The sequence below is a fragment of the Nilaparvata lugens genome, chromosome 3 (assembly GCF_014356525.2).
Source record: "Nilaparvata lugens isolate BPH chromosome 3, ASM1435652v1, whole genome shotgun sequence".
Classification (NCBI taxonomy): Eukaryota; Metazoa; Arthropoda; class Insecta; order Hemiptera; family Delphacidae; genus Nilaparvata; species Nilaparvata lugens.
This window is the reverse complement of record NC_052506.1, coordinates 20,851,416-20,867,328: the sequence shown is the minus strand read 5'-3', so window position 1 is coordinate 20,867,328 and position 15,913 is coordinate 20,851,416. Positions and strand designations below refer to the sequence as shown.

Here is a 15,913-nt window from a genome sequence, read left to right as displayed (position 1 = left end):
GTGAATGTTTACTCATCCTGTCACATACAGATGCTGTAGTAAGTTAAATTTCATTCCATGTCTTCGCATTCCAATCATTTGGAAGTGACAAGAAATGAACACATTTTCATCACTTCTTATTTCCGTTACCATTTGTATAACACAGGTTTTGTGTGGAAGGTTCTGAAGGAAAGGAAATTGAGTGTCGTGGAAAGGAATTATGGGGAAAAAAGCATTTTCTCAAAAAAAGTAGCAGTTTGTAGGCAACAGAATGTTATTGATTCATTTGCAATATCCATCAGTTTCTGCTGAAGAGGTAGATTGAGAAGTCCGAATTCAGATTGACTGTTATAGAAATGTCTGAACTTCTAAATATATGATATTATTTCGATATTCAGTTATTCTATTAATATCTTCTCCACGGAACATGAGTTTTGTATAAACAATTTCTGTTATCCGATGTAGCATTGCAAATAGTTGAATTTTAGATTCACTTTGATTACAACAATTAGAAAAATTTTTTAACCTAATTGTTTGGACTATTTTTAATATGTGAAAATCCAGGAACTGAAGAAGTTTTGGGCAATTGCCTGTTTTTTCTTTCCTAATTATAGTATGTGTATCACCTTGAATAAATAAATAAATAAATAAATAAAAAATCAACAAACATCACTACATCATACATCAACATATGCTTTTAGTGAATTTGTGAAATGGTAATTACAAAACTCCACTTTTCAATATAATCAATCGTTATCCTTATCTCCTTTTCATTCATTCAGCTTCTCACATCTCGACTGATTCAATACGTTATATATATTGAGAGCCTGATATTGACAATATTACGATTTATATTTATCCGTAACTTACATTTAATAATTATATGATATTATAAATCATTTGTAATATTTTGTAGAATTGATAATCCATCAAAAACGAGACTTTTTGATTGTTATTCATGTTAAATTCAACAATACTCGTCGAAACCAATACCAGATTTGAATAGTTCATCTCACTTGATCTTACAAACTAGCATGAATAGTTCTTCTTACAATATGTAAGCGGAGTTTTCTAAAACAATCCGGCGCAATCTGCAAAATAGCTCCATCGATCTAATCAGTTCGCTTGAACATGTAAAATCAACCTTGCTCTGTACATCCTCGCATAGCAGTCCTCTGACAGTGGAGAAGATCAAGTTCTGCAAAGAAACCCTTCACAATCTCGAGAAGCGCTACATCGATCTAATCTGATCGATTGAATATGCAAACGAAGTGCCAATTCTACGTTTGGGAATATAGTCGGCGATGATTCTGCGGAGCTCCCGGGCCACAGATTTGTTCTTCGGATGGTAGTAGTGGAGGGATGGTGTTTGGGGGTGTGGGGGAGGTCGGTGATATAATAATATCATCTGGAGGAACTCGCAGCCGCTCTGTCTTATCTGTGGAAGAATTGTCACGCCGAGTTTATATCTGTTTACGTAACGTAAAAATTGCTGCAAGAATCGCAGTCGACCTTGGAGCGGTGTGCCGAAAAAACGGAGCGGGTCCCGGACCCCGGTCTCCCGGATGAGGCGAGCTGATGCGAGGGACGATCGATCGATGCGACGCGTGCCCAGATCGACGCCGGTCGCCATTGGCGGCGTCTGCGCATGCGCCATGTAGCCTGGACTTGGTGGCGCCTTGGCGCGGCTCACACTCCGCCAGCGCCCGTCGACGGCGACGCCTCGAGTGAGGAGGCGTCCTGGCCTCCACCAGGTGATACCTCCACCCTATCCACCACACCACCCATTTGCATGGACTACTATCTACTCCACCGCCACTAACTCCATCTCTGTAAGTGCGTGCACACTACTAACAACTTTTTGCTTCCACACGTTTTCTTCTACTATTTCCATTCTTGTAACTATTGGATGAACTTTAATGATACTTGTGGTAACTAACAGCCTAGCATTCTTTAAGAATTGATTCTTCCCTACACATTTAGCACTATCTACAACTGGATTCCTATCCTTGTGACTGAATGAATTCTCCTAAATATGACTGGTAAATATGCTACCTATAATCTAATATTTTTCCAAATTGGTTGCCTCCTACTCACTTAACAATATTTCTCCTATAACAACTGGATTTTCTTTCTTTTAACTGAATAAACTCTATACTTGTACTTATGCCATATAGTAATGTAACATTATTACGTAGATTCATCCTTTCTATGCACTTTCTTCCACTACTGTATTCTTATTCCTATTGCTATAACTACTGGATGGATTCTACTCGTATCTAGCAATATAGCATTTTCTGACAAGATGATTGCTTCTAAATACTTTTATACATTTCTTCTAACATCTCCTTCACTGTAACTATTGCATAGACTCTAATAATTTTGTGCTCTCTATATATCTAGCCTTTTCTGACAGGCTGCTTGCTTTTACACATTTAGAAAAACCTTATGCTACTGTATTCTTTTCATACTGCTAACTACTAATTTTGACATCTCTTCAATAACTCTGTTGACCTTTGTGCTGTCTAGTGACCTGGCATGTGATGACTAGTTTTTAGATAATTAGTAAATCTATTTCCATTGAACTAAAGGATTTATCAAGTGCCTCTTCTCTTATTCAAAATGCTAGAACTTTGTTGTATCCTATTGCGACTAGTGCTCTATTGAGATGCTTTGCAATATAAAATATTCAATTCTAGCCAGAACTACTAATCAATTTCTTCCACTATTTCTACGCCTGCTACTACTGGATGAATTGTTCTACTGATATTATGGTATCTGCTAAGCTTCTATTGAATTCCTCTTTATCTTCTGTTATTTTTAATCTTTTTTAATTTATAGTTGAAAGTGTTGTGATAGACCCATGATAACAATACATGTTCAATTTCTAATACTGTTATTAAGAGCCGAGTTTTTTGCTTGAAAGTAAATTGTTTTGATAATTTAATTGAATAATTTCTATTGTTTTGAAATTGTATAATTTAATTAATTGGTGTCTGGTTCTGGAGAACAGCTGTTCTCCTTGCTTCTTGTCTCTTATTTTCACTATTCTCTTCTTCATACTGCTGCATACTTAGGCTGGTCACACACAGATTAGTTAAGACAAGACTAGTCACGTTTAGTCACAATACTTCACATAGTTGCTTATGAAGTCATGTCTAATTGCAATGACTAATCAGTATGAGTTGCGCCATAAGCAACAATGTGATGTATTGTGACTAAATGTGACTAGTCTTGTTTTGACTAATCGGTGTGTAACCAGCCTAACAATTTATACTTGATTACTATTACTCTGTTTAGAATTTTATTAAGTGCTCTTTTTCTCATTTAAGCTGTTGTAGACTAACTCTTGCCTACTGGACTATATTTATTCTATTTCAATATTGATTGCTTGATCAAGATGCTTTTTAATAAATAGCTCTTTTCTATTCTATACTTACGACCCTCTCGTTCCTATCTTCATCATCTATCTCTCTCCTATCCAAATTGCTTTGACTTCTATACTTAGTATAACTTTTTTGAAAGTCCATCATGATTTGTAATGTATTACTTTGTTATTATTTCAGTCTCAACTCCTGACACACTGATTACTTAGCTTCTTTTAATTGAATAGGTCTTTTCTATTCTATAATTAATATTGCCAATTCTCTTGTGACTCACTTCTCTTTACCCTCTCCTTCCTCATCTATCTCTCTTCCATCCAAATTGCTTCGATTTCTATACTTAATCTATCTTTTTGAGAGACAGTATACAGTGATTTGTAATCTTTTACTTTGTTATCATTCCAGTCCCAACTCCCGATTCCCTGATTACTTAGCTTCTTCATAATACATTTTGATCCTCTTATGTAATTATTGATATTCACTGTTTCTGCTTCATATGTTTAGTTTTTACCAACTTCATTCTCATACTCTTATAACTCTCTTCTTCCACTCAAACCACCCCCCTTCCCTTTCTATTGATAGTTGAAATTTGTTTTTTATTTATTGACATGCTAATTTTATTTATATCTCTGCATAGTTACAGCACTCACTGTGAATAATGCAACAACTGGAAATGCTGTGATACTTCAGTTACTGAACTGTTCACTATCAAGTGTCGTTTGAGACTCTCCGAGTTTCACTTTAGTCTTTTATATATGTTAAACTACAAACCCTTTTGAGACGTCTATACAATTAACAGCTCTTTTGTTCCTAGATTCTTTGTTCCCTTTCCAGTATCAATATTACTCCAAAGTGATAGATTTATCAACAATATAATAACTGCTTGATTTGTAATGACTTGTAATTTGATCTCATGAATTTTTGACCTCCTTCACCTTAAAATTTATTGAATGAGGTATAATTCAAACTTAGTGCTTGATCAGTGCTTAATAAATGGACTGCTAATAACAGCTATTAAATAACTACTTGCATGTAATGAGAGTTCAAAAAGTGTTTTACCACTCCATCTCTCATCATCGTTGATGCTTAATTACTGCTTGGGATGGAATGAAAATAATTCTCTATCAATACTTCGATCCAAATTGCTCTATCCACTAGACTGTGATGAGGGGCTGTACGTGGATCTGATGAAGAAATTTCTATTTTTATAGATGCTTGTGAAGAGTATTCAAAGATATACTATGACTTGACCTGATCTTCCTTACTGCTTACTTCCCACTTTTGGCATGAATAACAAACTAACATTCCTCCAATATTATTTCACTTTATTACTCCACTGCAAATCAATATTAGCATAAGTGTGATGTGAATAATCTAAATGACAAAAGCATTAAGAAGCTTTCATTTAATCCTACTTTTACCCTTACTTATTGACACAACTATATATCCTATATTGTGTCCTAATCTTTCTGCTTTCTTTTGTTTTAAATTGAAGATTAACATGGGAAATGCAGTTCACTCTAATAATTATTTCCTCGGAGTTTCCAAAGTTATGATATTAGCTAAGATATCACTCACAAATCAGTTAATTCAGGCCACATCCTGGATTTCCCCCTGATATTCCATTGTATCTCTTGATATAGTTTTTATTGATTGTACTTGCTGGTATATATTGATTGAATCAATATTTCCAACATAGCAGGAGATTAAACAATACTCAATTAGCACCAATCCCTTGTCAGTTATGTTTTCCCATAGTTATACTGGAATAGGGATGGAGAAAGTCTGGTAATGCAATCAGACTGAGCTGGAGATAGATGTATGTGCGCTCTCTGTTGCTTACGCACGCGCCTAGTCTCATAATGAGTTTGGTACGACCCTTCCAATTTTGTTCATTCACAATAACCACTCCACTGTCTATCAGCTATTTGCATATCGGACAAAACACGCTCAGTTCACCCTCTGCTGACTAAGCCGGCCCTTAGGCCAGATGACTCACAGCCCTACTACACAACACTGCTCTGATACGATTTATAAGAACAGCAGACGCGAATATATTGCATCGAAGGAAAGTGAAAATGGAGAGTAAAAATTGAGATCTTCTACTGTGATTGATGCAACTTACGAGTTGGAATACATGTGTAGCACCTATCTTATATGTGTTACACCAAGTTGGAAATTGTTAAAATAGAATAAAGACGAATAGAGGATCAGTATCAGTAACGGTAAGATGAAACTGGTAATACCTATTAAGCAATATAACCAACACCTAATAAACGTAGTTTTGGAAGGATCAATACGAGCATCAATAGAGACAGCTGACGCAAATATATAATTGTATTATTGGAAAAGTGCAACTCTGAAGTCAACTGGTAATACTGGGCTAGAGATAGTGAATTAGTGAGGGTGATAAATAACTAGTAAAGGCCTGCTACCAAGCACAACTTTGGAAGGATTAATACAAACAGCAATAGAATATAAGACGCAAATATATTACTGTATTCAATAAAAGGAAAGTGTAGAAGCCAAGTAGTAGTAGTGAGCCCGAGATAGTAATCAGTGAAGGTGGAAGGAAACGAGTAAATGCCTACTAAGCACAGCTTTGGAAGAATTAAGATCAGCAAGAGGAACAGCAGAAGCAGATCTATATTTGATCAAAAGGGGAGAGTGAAATTCAAAAGCTAACAGTGGATAGTGGACTAGAGATACTAAATTAGTGAGGGTAAAAAAGAAGTGAATTAATAGTTTTGAAATAACTTATTAGAAGAACAGCAATATACACATAACAATTAGTAAGGTGAATGTGGTGAACCGGTAAGGAAAATAAAAACTGAACCTGTTCCACTTTGTGAGAAGTGCACACACAGAGTCATTGATATTATCAAACCAAAGAGAGCTGTTCCCCATTCTTTATCCTAATATTTTTATTACAAAAACGATAGACGTTCAAAAACTATTAAAACATACGGACTAACTTTTATTAGAACTAACGGAACTGCTCTTCCGTTACAGAGACCTCGAATATTTTTTCAATTCAAATTAATTTCGTCAAATTGTTAAGAATCAGAGTGACTTGCTAGTATTTTTTATGTGGGTTCTTCCTTATTTGATCTGTGACTTTTGGTTCCTGTGGGATGAATGTTATGAGAATTTTAACATTTGAACTTGACCTCGAAATAGAGGAGGTCAGTGGAGGTGTTCAAGCTGAAGAAAAACTCAAGTCTAGCCATGAAGGCTGTTATGAGGAAGGGTGATACAAGGGGGGAGGGAGTCATCATTCCCATAAAAGGAAGACTAAGTTGAGATTGGAATCAAAATCTTAATTGATTTTTTTCTGTTTCCAAATAAATTTCTTTTGAAACATAATGGAAATTTCCATTGTTGAACCAGAATATGGTATTAAAATTAATGTATTCCATTGATTCAAAGATCAAAATAATCAGAACGAAAGCTCCCAGGCATGAAGAATATTGAGAATCAATGTTTAATGTAAGTTCATCAAAAATACTCTCACTAGAAAGTCGATGGTTTTTCATATTTCTCTATTTACGGCAAATTACTCTATTCATCAGACTGCTTCATCTAAAGGGTGGATTGATTTTTTCTCTTGTAAGTTGTCCTTCGCTTAATGATCCATTGAAATAAGTCGGTTAAAGAATCAAAGAGACTCATTATCACATCTCTGAATGTGATAATGCCAAATTTATTTACTCGCTTAGAATAACCAGTAAAAATTATGAAACAATAAATTGAAAACTAGAAATAATTGAATTCAGGTAGAATCAATTCTGATGGAATAGATGATAGAGATTTGAAAGGTCAATTCAAATTACCGCCACCACTGATTTCCCCTACCAATACCACGTGTGTGAAGAACCCACTTTTACGAGTTCAAGAAAATTCCGCTGGCGCTAGCTTCGTTCCAATCCGGTATTACACTCCCGTAATTACAACACCTGATTGGTGGATACATCACTAGCGCTATGGGGTTTTCAGGAACTAGGTGAAGTGCTGCCACACGAATGCTTCAATTATCCATCATTTATTTGAGTTGAGACAATTCGATTTTATCTTGGCGGAGTTTGAAATATTGTTGAGGGTGATGTGTTATGTGCAACAACTCACGGATTCACGAATGATGGACGTTGTGAGTTATGGGTCGTGAGAGTGAATGTGATGTTGTGAGCAGGGCGTGGCTACAGCGATCAATAGCTCCGCAACAGTAGTATCAGTCGGTGTTCTGACGTGACGCGCTGATAAAGTGCTCTTTTGACGCGGCCCGGTTCGTCAGTTCGGTCATCTTTGATTGTCATCCACAAATTTCTTCCTGAAATACATTAGCCTGTTTCATTCCTGTGACAGCAGTTCCATCTGTAATCAAGTGACTGTGTGGATTCTGCAAAGAGGAGCTGGTTTTTTAGGGGTTCTTCAACGCATGTCTTTACCTTCCACTGGAAAACATAACCTCTCCTCTCCAGAAAAGTTGAGGAGGGTTATAAACTATGCGCTATAGTAGTCCCATGCTTTGTTTAAGGAAAATAGTTTTCAAGTTTGATAAGTTGTTGGAGTGTTTGTCATAATAGAGCTTTGGAATAATTGCATATTTCTACTAATAATTTGGTAGCAAATGCTCATGATTAATTTGAGAGAGTCCATAATGATCAGACTTCTCATTTCTTCTACTAATTAAGATGAGAAATGGGGTCCAGTACTCTATTATATATCTGTGCGTCGAGCTTCACCCACTTATATATTTATTGGTCCAACCATTTATTGATTCAAGTTCCTTTCCATTTATTGATCCATTGATATACAAATGATCCACAATAGAAAATCATGAAAATTAATATAAATCTTAATCTTAGCAATGGAGTACGGTAACGGCAATAGAAGGAAACTAGTTTTCTATGGGTATGTCAATACAAATGATACAGTAATCTTCTCATCGACATTGTTATTGACATATACCGACCGGATTCATAATTCACAGTATTCTTATTTCAGTATTCTACAGGGAAATCCAAAATCATAAAGTATGAGAAAACAATACGAATTCCAGGAATAGCAGTATAAATAGGAACAGTTACTGATCCTCATCATTATGATGTTCTATCAATGAGCACAAGTTCACAGAAGTGAAGAAATCTGTAACAATAACATATTGATTTTCCCATTAGGATCTCGAACAGTGACGTCATTTCTACTCACGACATCACAAAAAGCTATCACATTAATCCATTTTGTTGAATTCAAATGAATCATGAATTTAAGTTATCTCATGAATCCAATGTGAATTAATAAGTTCAAATTCGATTTACTTGAAAGGAATGTGGAATGAATGTATATTATCCCCCACCCCCATTAACTTATAATCATACTGTAACAGAAAATGAATTGCACCAAATTATTTTACTATGAATCCAGTTCTTTCATTCTATCCACATGAAAAACCTTCCATGATCGTTCCTCTCAATTCATAGAATAAGTAAATAAGTTGAGATACCTGTGGAATCATCTCCTTAAATCAAGTTCTCTTGAGATGTCACAGATAAGTAAATGTAAATATGCTTCAGACATTATTGTCTATAATATAGTATATTACTGTTATCCGTTTCTCTCTGACATCCATTATTCCATGAAACTATATTATTACCTCATACTATTAAATATTCATTAAATACTACCTCGAAGTATTGAAGCACAACAGTATTTTCCCAGTATAGTTAATTCAGAAACAAGTGTTAATTCACAGTATCAAAAGCCTGTTCACCATTCTATAATGTTATATCTTGATTGAAAAGACAAGTTATAAATTGTTCAAACCAAAGTTAGTGGCTAATTTTTGAATTTATATATTTCTGACATTCCACATTCTTAATCCGATGATCACACAAGCCTTAATAAGGAAACTACATGTTAATTTGATTAGCAATCCATGTTCCCAATCACTTATGAATAAAGAATAGCAATTTAATCCTATTCAGTTCAGAATAGGTTTGTAATCGCATTTGTCGATTAATCGATTAAACGACCAACTGTCATGCCGGTAAATTTCCACCCACCTTGTTGCCAAATAACAAGTAAATTTAGAAATAACCTTGAAAATTGCCTCGTCACCAACATGTGACGCATGAGGCTCAACTGAACTGTAGAGTTATTGTTGTATTTTCCTTGCTGCACACATTTGCGTCTTCTAGTTTGAAGGGGCAGCCGACTGAAGAAAGTCCACTGTACTCATGCTCCCGTGTCTTATTCATTGACATGCTCGTAACATTCATCCTAACAACTCTCGTGAATCTGGGAAAAATGATGGACGATAAATACACATTTAATTAATTTTGAATCAGTTGAGAAGCTAAGCTATGATAAACTATTATTACTTACCAAATTATACTTTAATAATCGTTGGATCAGTTTATTTTCTGATTTCTTTTAAATGTGAATGAATAAGTTCAAATTTGAATTAGTCGGAAAGTAATATGAAATGGAGGTTATTATTCCACCCCCATAAACAATTCCCCCAATATTATCATTTTAATGTAACAGAAAATGGAAAATTACTCTTCATTAGTTTACTAAGAATCCTGTTCATCTATTCAATTCATATGGGAACCTTCCATCATCGTTCCTTTTAATCCATAGAATAAGTGAATCATCCAAGATAACTGCGTAACCATTTCCTTAATTCAAGTGATTTTAAGACGTCAAACTCTACCACTTCTTTACACACAAACAGGTGAATGCTTGATACATTTTTTTCTATGATGAGGCATATTACTGTTCTATAAATATTAGTGTCTTCCGTAATTCCATGAAATTATATTTTATACTACCTCAGACTACTATATTAAATACTACCTCGGACCTAATTGGTTTCCACCCATATAATAAAGATCAAAGAGGAATATGATTCATAGAAAACTCAGTTGTTTCACACCAACTTGTGAGTCAAGTTACGGAATATAATATTGATCATCACTGACCTTAAAAAAACCTGGATAGAAAAAATGACAAATCTCTCAATGCATAGAATGTCGCCTATTCTCCCTATGAATTGAAATTGAATAAGATAATATTGGATTTGCCTCCATATTTCAGCAAGAATAATATCAACAAAAGCATCTAAAATTCATAATCTAATGAAAGTATTTCATTCTTCAACATGACATTAAATGAGAAATAATAAAAAGTTTTCATGGGGTGACCTTAGAGATAAAACCCCTTGGAATACTAATGACTTTTGCGAGTATTTCAATTTAGAACAAGTAGAGGATGAGTCAGATTTACAACCAGCAAAAAAATGAAAGACAATGACATGGATTGCGGAAAGCTATTTCAGTGAAGCAGCATGCATAACTAATCTTGGAAAGTAATAAGAAAGTGGAGTGAGTTGGAACAGGTCGAGAAATAACAGGCTTCCCTTCATAGTAATAAATCGTAGAAGGTCGAGTCATGTAGAGTAAGGGGCGAGGCTCTCTCTCCTTGTCAGGATTGTTGTATCCTTCACAGGTGGATAGGGCCTGATAACATTTAACAGCTGCTACCACGCTATCGGATCGATGGAATAGGGTTTACTTATTACAACAGGGTTCAAAAGTGGTTTTCCCTTCAACTCAGCAAAAAATATTTCAAATAGTGTTTTCCACTTTGTGAATTGGTTTGAGGAGTATTCATATGCAGACTTCCTGTATTTCATGAGACTTCAATTTACTGAATCAGATAATAAATCCATCATAGCATCTAACGATACATTATTATATGCCTGATAATTGATGATAATGAACGAACTTCAGGCCTCCATTGAGAATTTATTGTGATTATGATAGGTATATTGTGATGATATTCATACATAACAAATTTAGCATTCACTTAGCTCATAAAAACATTGGAGTATGGTAATTATTGAAGAATTCCATATTGAAGAATATGGAATTATTAAAAATATCTTGTATTAGCTCTTTAAATCGAATCACAATATCTATTAGAGGTTATTTTTATATTTATTTTGAATAACAATGATAAATAATTATAACCAACTATTGAGATGCATCGGTTCAAGCACATTACAAGAGATACTCAAAGCATTTTAGTACTGTGAGTTCGAAGTCAAAATTCTAAATAAATTGTGTCGACAATCAATTTCACTTGTTATAACATTTTATCATAGAGTTTTCCTTCCAATGGTTGAGAAAAAACCCTTGTAGGAGATTCATAAGTATGCCTAGTTGATATTTTCATCAAATCTCATCTTCCAGTTTCTCTCGATGCCAAAACATTTCATTTTTTATTGAAAAATGATCTCTCATTCAAAACATTTGCAGCCCAAGCTGCAAAGCAGCATCTATCTATGTTTCTCAGTTTTAAATCCAAATCCAAGTATTCATGGATAGAAATAATTTGAGCTTGTAGTCGTTAAATATGCGTGATAAATGTCCATCTAATCTTAATGGATCGCTGATTTTCTTGAAATTGATTGTATCATATTAAAAAAAAACTACGGATGCCAACTTGATGATTTCTTTTTTGAACTCAGCAGAATGTCTCGTTAAGCATGTTCATGTTAAAGCTATGTCAGTTATAAGGGCTCTTGTAATATTAATGCTATTTTGGATTAAGGTTGCAGTAGAATTGATCGAAATACGGATTCATAAGAGCACAAGAGTCACCCCTATTTTTGTAAGGCACATGAATAACTTCAATAGAACAAAACCCGTCCACCATCAAAATCCACGTAAAAATCAGGTACTGTTTCGTGGATCATTTCTGATCTCTGTGGTAAAAAACGTTAACGGAAGCCCTGAAAAAATCTGTAACTGCTCTATAATTATTTGAGGTCACATTGAATTAATCAACTCAATGAAGTTTTGGGAATACGATGGAGTTACACGAACTCTTTCCTTTCACCAAATCAAACAACAATACAGTCTGTTTGTGGTGATTAGCCGAACCAGTTTGTTGCATTTCACCCTCGACACTGCGACCCTCTCGATGCAATGCAGCTGGACTCTCTCACTCGAACAGCTGGCATTTTCATTCAGGTATCGTGCCACTCATATCACCGCTAGGAGTGAGAAAAAAATCGATATTTTTCGGCTCATAACGGGCAGAGTACGACGGCAGTTCATTGTTGGAGGGGAAGTAGAGTAGAGAAGGGCTCCTGTCAGAGGCACGCGTGTGCTGTCATGACGTCATCAGCCTGCGTCTCTGTCCTTGTCTACTAAGTGCTTGATAGTGCGTCACTGTCCTTGTCTACTGAAAGCTTGATAGTGATAACCGTAACTTGAGGATACTCTATCCGGTATCGTTGTGACCTTTAGACGTGCCGCCTCTCTCACGACAACCCATGTGCGTGAACTTTTACGATAATACTGAGTGCTGTTTGAGGAATTTTGGTTTTTTAGCTGTGTTGGGTGGTTTTCGTGTGTTGATATAGAACCAGATGCTGATTGAGGTATATTTCTTCATAATCTCAGTTTAGTTTGTAGTTGTGTTGGGATGTTTTTCGTGGTATGATTCTACTCCAGATGGTGATTGAGGTATGATTTTTTCATCATTTCAATTTGGTATTGTAGTGTTGTGTTGGTTGATGTTTTTCGTATTATGGGTGATTAAAAATGGTTTTTGTGAATGCTTTTCTTTAATTTCAATTTGGTTTTGGTCTATGTTGCGATTTTTTGATGTTGTAACTTCATATGCAGTTCCAAGTATGTTTTTTTCATAAGTACAACATCAACTCTGAAATTATTGTTTGTCTTGTTGGTTGGAATTCGATCAAGTGGTTCTGTTTGGACATTTTTCTTGGTGAGAACCCTATGCTGGTGTTCTGAATGTAACTCCAAATGTTTAAGATATAATTTTCCATCATCCATGTTCAATTCAATCTTGACTCTTGAGCTCACGTTTATTTAAATGGAAAAGTATAAAGAGCCTTCAATAGATGTCGCCTTTGCCTAGCATGAGACAATATCAATTGTGATCTCTTGTTTCCTGTGGATCTTGAATTTGTTGTTCCTAATAAACTCCAGTAATGAAGTGGCACTAAATCAATAATTAGTATTGAATAATAATCAGAATTGTTATATTATCTCGTATGATAAGTCACTGTTACAATTTCAAAACTCTGCTCATATTATTGGTTTTGTACTCGTACACTATACAATAAGCAATCAAATGCCTAGTTGAAAATATTGAGGACAACACCCATAAAATCATTCGCAATATTTATCTCTATGTCTAATGAGCATTTGAACGTTTTTTTTCTTTCTATAATCAGATGAATCGAGTTTCTCTTGGTTAAGGGGGAAGGTAGCTTTTGAAGATTGGCTGTTTCATGTTCAAAAGGTTGAGCCAATTTCTCTAGCAAGTAATTCATGTGACTCCATAAGAACATTTTGATAATCTTATAACACTTCTCTCTCTTGTCTCTCTCTCTCTTGTCTCTCTCACTTGTCTCTCTCACTTGTCTCTCTTTCTATCTTGTGCATGAGAACGCAGCGCTCTGCTTTACAACAGTGCCAGGTCGTGTCACTTTGTCAATCCTTCCTTATTCTGCAAATAATGGTGCATAACAAATGCATAACGAACAACGCAGCACTTTTCGGTACAACGCCTTTGAACCAAAGTTCCCAGTAATCCGAAGTACTGTGATTTCAGTAACAAAAGTTCCTTATTTATTGGAGTAATGTTCACCACTTTAAAGCGAGTTAACTTACTTTGCCACAGTAATCGAAGGTAATCTCGGCGAGCACAGTGACCGATTAATTGCCGTGTGAATGAACTTCTCGTGTGTCGCAGTCCTAGCGACAAGCCTGACAATCACCCTCCGTTGTAATTGGGTTGCCGGGGGATGGATGTGAGAGTGAGAGTGTGTGAGAGACAGAGACAGAGTGTGACAATGGCATAGCGAGTGACTTTACTACTCTTCAAAGGTGAAGTGAAATTAATCGATAGGCGATGTTGCATGGCTTCCGTCTGGCCTGCTCAAGAAATGGTTATTGTTTGTGTGTGTACCATAGTAACTAAACTACAACACATATAAACTACACACCCCATGTATATACAGTAAGGAACAGTGTTATGCAGATAACTGCCGGAAAAGCATGTGGTCTGAGATGCTAATCAGCCAGACAGCTGATTCCGTGACGTGACGTGACGTGTTCTGTCCGTGACACACCGTGACTGATGGCGTATCCCCCTTCCTCATCCACTTCACGAGACCTCAACACTCGACTGTCGTTCGGCGCTATCTGATCGAATTTAATTGAACGATCTTCTTATCAATCCACTTATCCACGGTGTTAAAGAGTTCAGATTTGCATATTTGGCGCGGTGTTACTGCTGAATTTTGATTGAACCATTTTTTATTCATATGAATTATGTACAACCTTGAGGATGATACAATGATTGATCGATATGGTGAATCTATTTTGTAAAAATTGAGGTGACCGACAAAAGCGAATGTTTATCGATTCATTTGAAACTTTGATTGTTTTGATATGATCGATTTGATTGAATAAGTTATCATTTATCATACCTATTCAAGGTAGAAAGTAGATTCTCTAGTTTTAGATTTTGGTAATTCCTTCCTCTATCTTTCTCTTACTCGACTCTTATTTGTATGACTTGATGAGGTTTTCTTTTTGTAACCTGATGTGATTGATATACTTGATGAGATTTATTAGATTCTCTATCCTCCCAATCTTTGTTTGTAGTTTTACTCAAGTACTTCTCATTTTTCAGGAATGCACCGAAGATTATGGATCCTTTTGGATGCCTTGGTGTCCATCATCTGCTGAGATACATAAGTCTGACTTCCAGGTATGGAGTACTTTTCTTCAAATGTGTCTGCTACTTATTATTAGTGTTCTTTCTTTCTATTTTTTGATAATAGTGTGATTCTATGGCCCACATTTCCAATGTGATTGATAAAACAAGAACTATTGATATAATGACTTCAAGTTGAAAACTTGTCCCAGGTCATTTCTCATTTTTCTTAAATATCCTATCCGCTGGACTGAACCATAAAAAAAACCATACAAAATATTAATATACTTGTACTTATGTCTGATCAATTGACTGATGTCAATTTTTTGTAGAATTTATTTTCTACCTAGATTAATTTTGATTTTCTTTTGGTGAAGATCAATGATCCATATACATGAAGGTCAAACTTAAACTACATATTCCACTAAAAAATGTGTACAATTAGGAATTAGTTCATTGTTCCATTTTGTTGGTTTTTAAAAGAGTAGGCCTATTAGTAATTATTGTCTTGCTTCTATGTAAAATCATTGATGATCGTCATCATTTTCAATATTTTATAACACATAACACTCTTTCGATAATAATTATCATCATCATAAAATATCACAAGTAACAAATAGAATTTTTCAAACCCTGTAGGCTTCTTCAGCCTCATCTAATGCAGCCTCATTTACAAATGAAAAATATAAAACTCATTTTCCTCCAGAGTTCCTGTTGATTTTCTATTGGATACATTTCATCACAATACTTCTGTATGTTACTATGACGAAAAATCTAGAGACTCAGTC

At 35.2% G+C, this 15,913-nt stretch overlaps 1 protein-coding gene across 4 annotated transcripts in view; it reads left to right on the top strand.

Moving 5' to 3' along the window:
* Positions 1-1,036: 1,036 nt before the first annotated feature.
* The window catches only part of LOC120350349, a 57,473-nt gene continuing 42,596 nt past the window's right edge, over positions 1,037-15,913 (top strand). For all 4 annotated transcript variants that reach the window (XR_005570701.1, XM_039423247.1, XM_039423246.1 and 1 more), the window contains exons 1-2: positions 1,037-1,811; positions 15,102-15,179. Coding sequence is in view for 3 of the 4 variants with exons in the window: in XM_039423247.1 (XP_039279181.1) it covers positions 15,118-15,179 (62 nt within the window). In the remaining variant the exon portion in view is untranslated. The remainder of the gene's footprint in view (positions 1,812-15,101; positions 15,180-15,913) is intronic.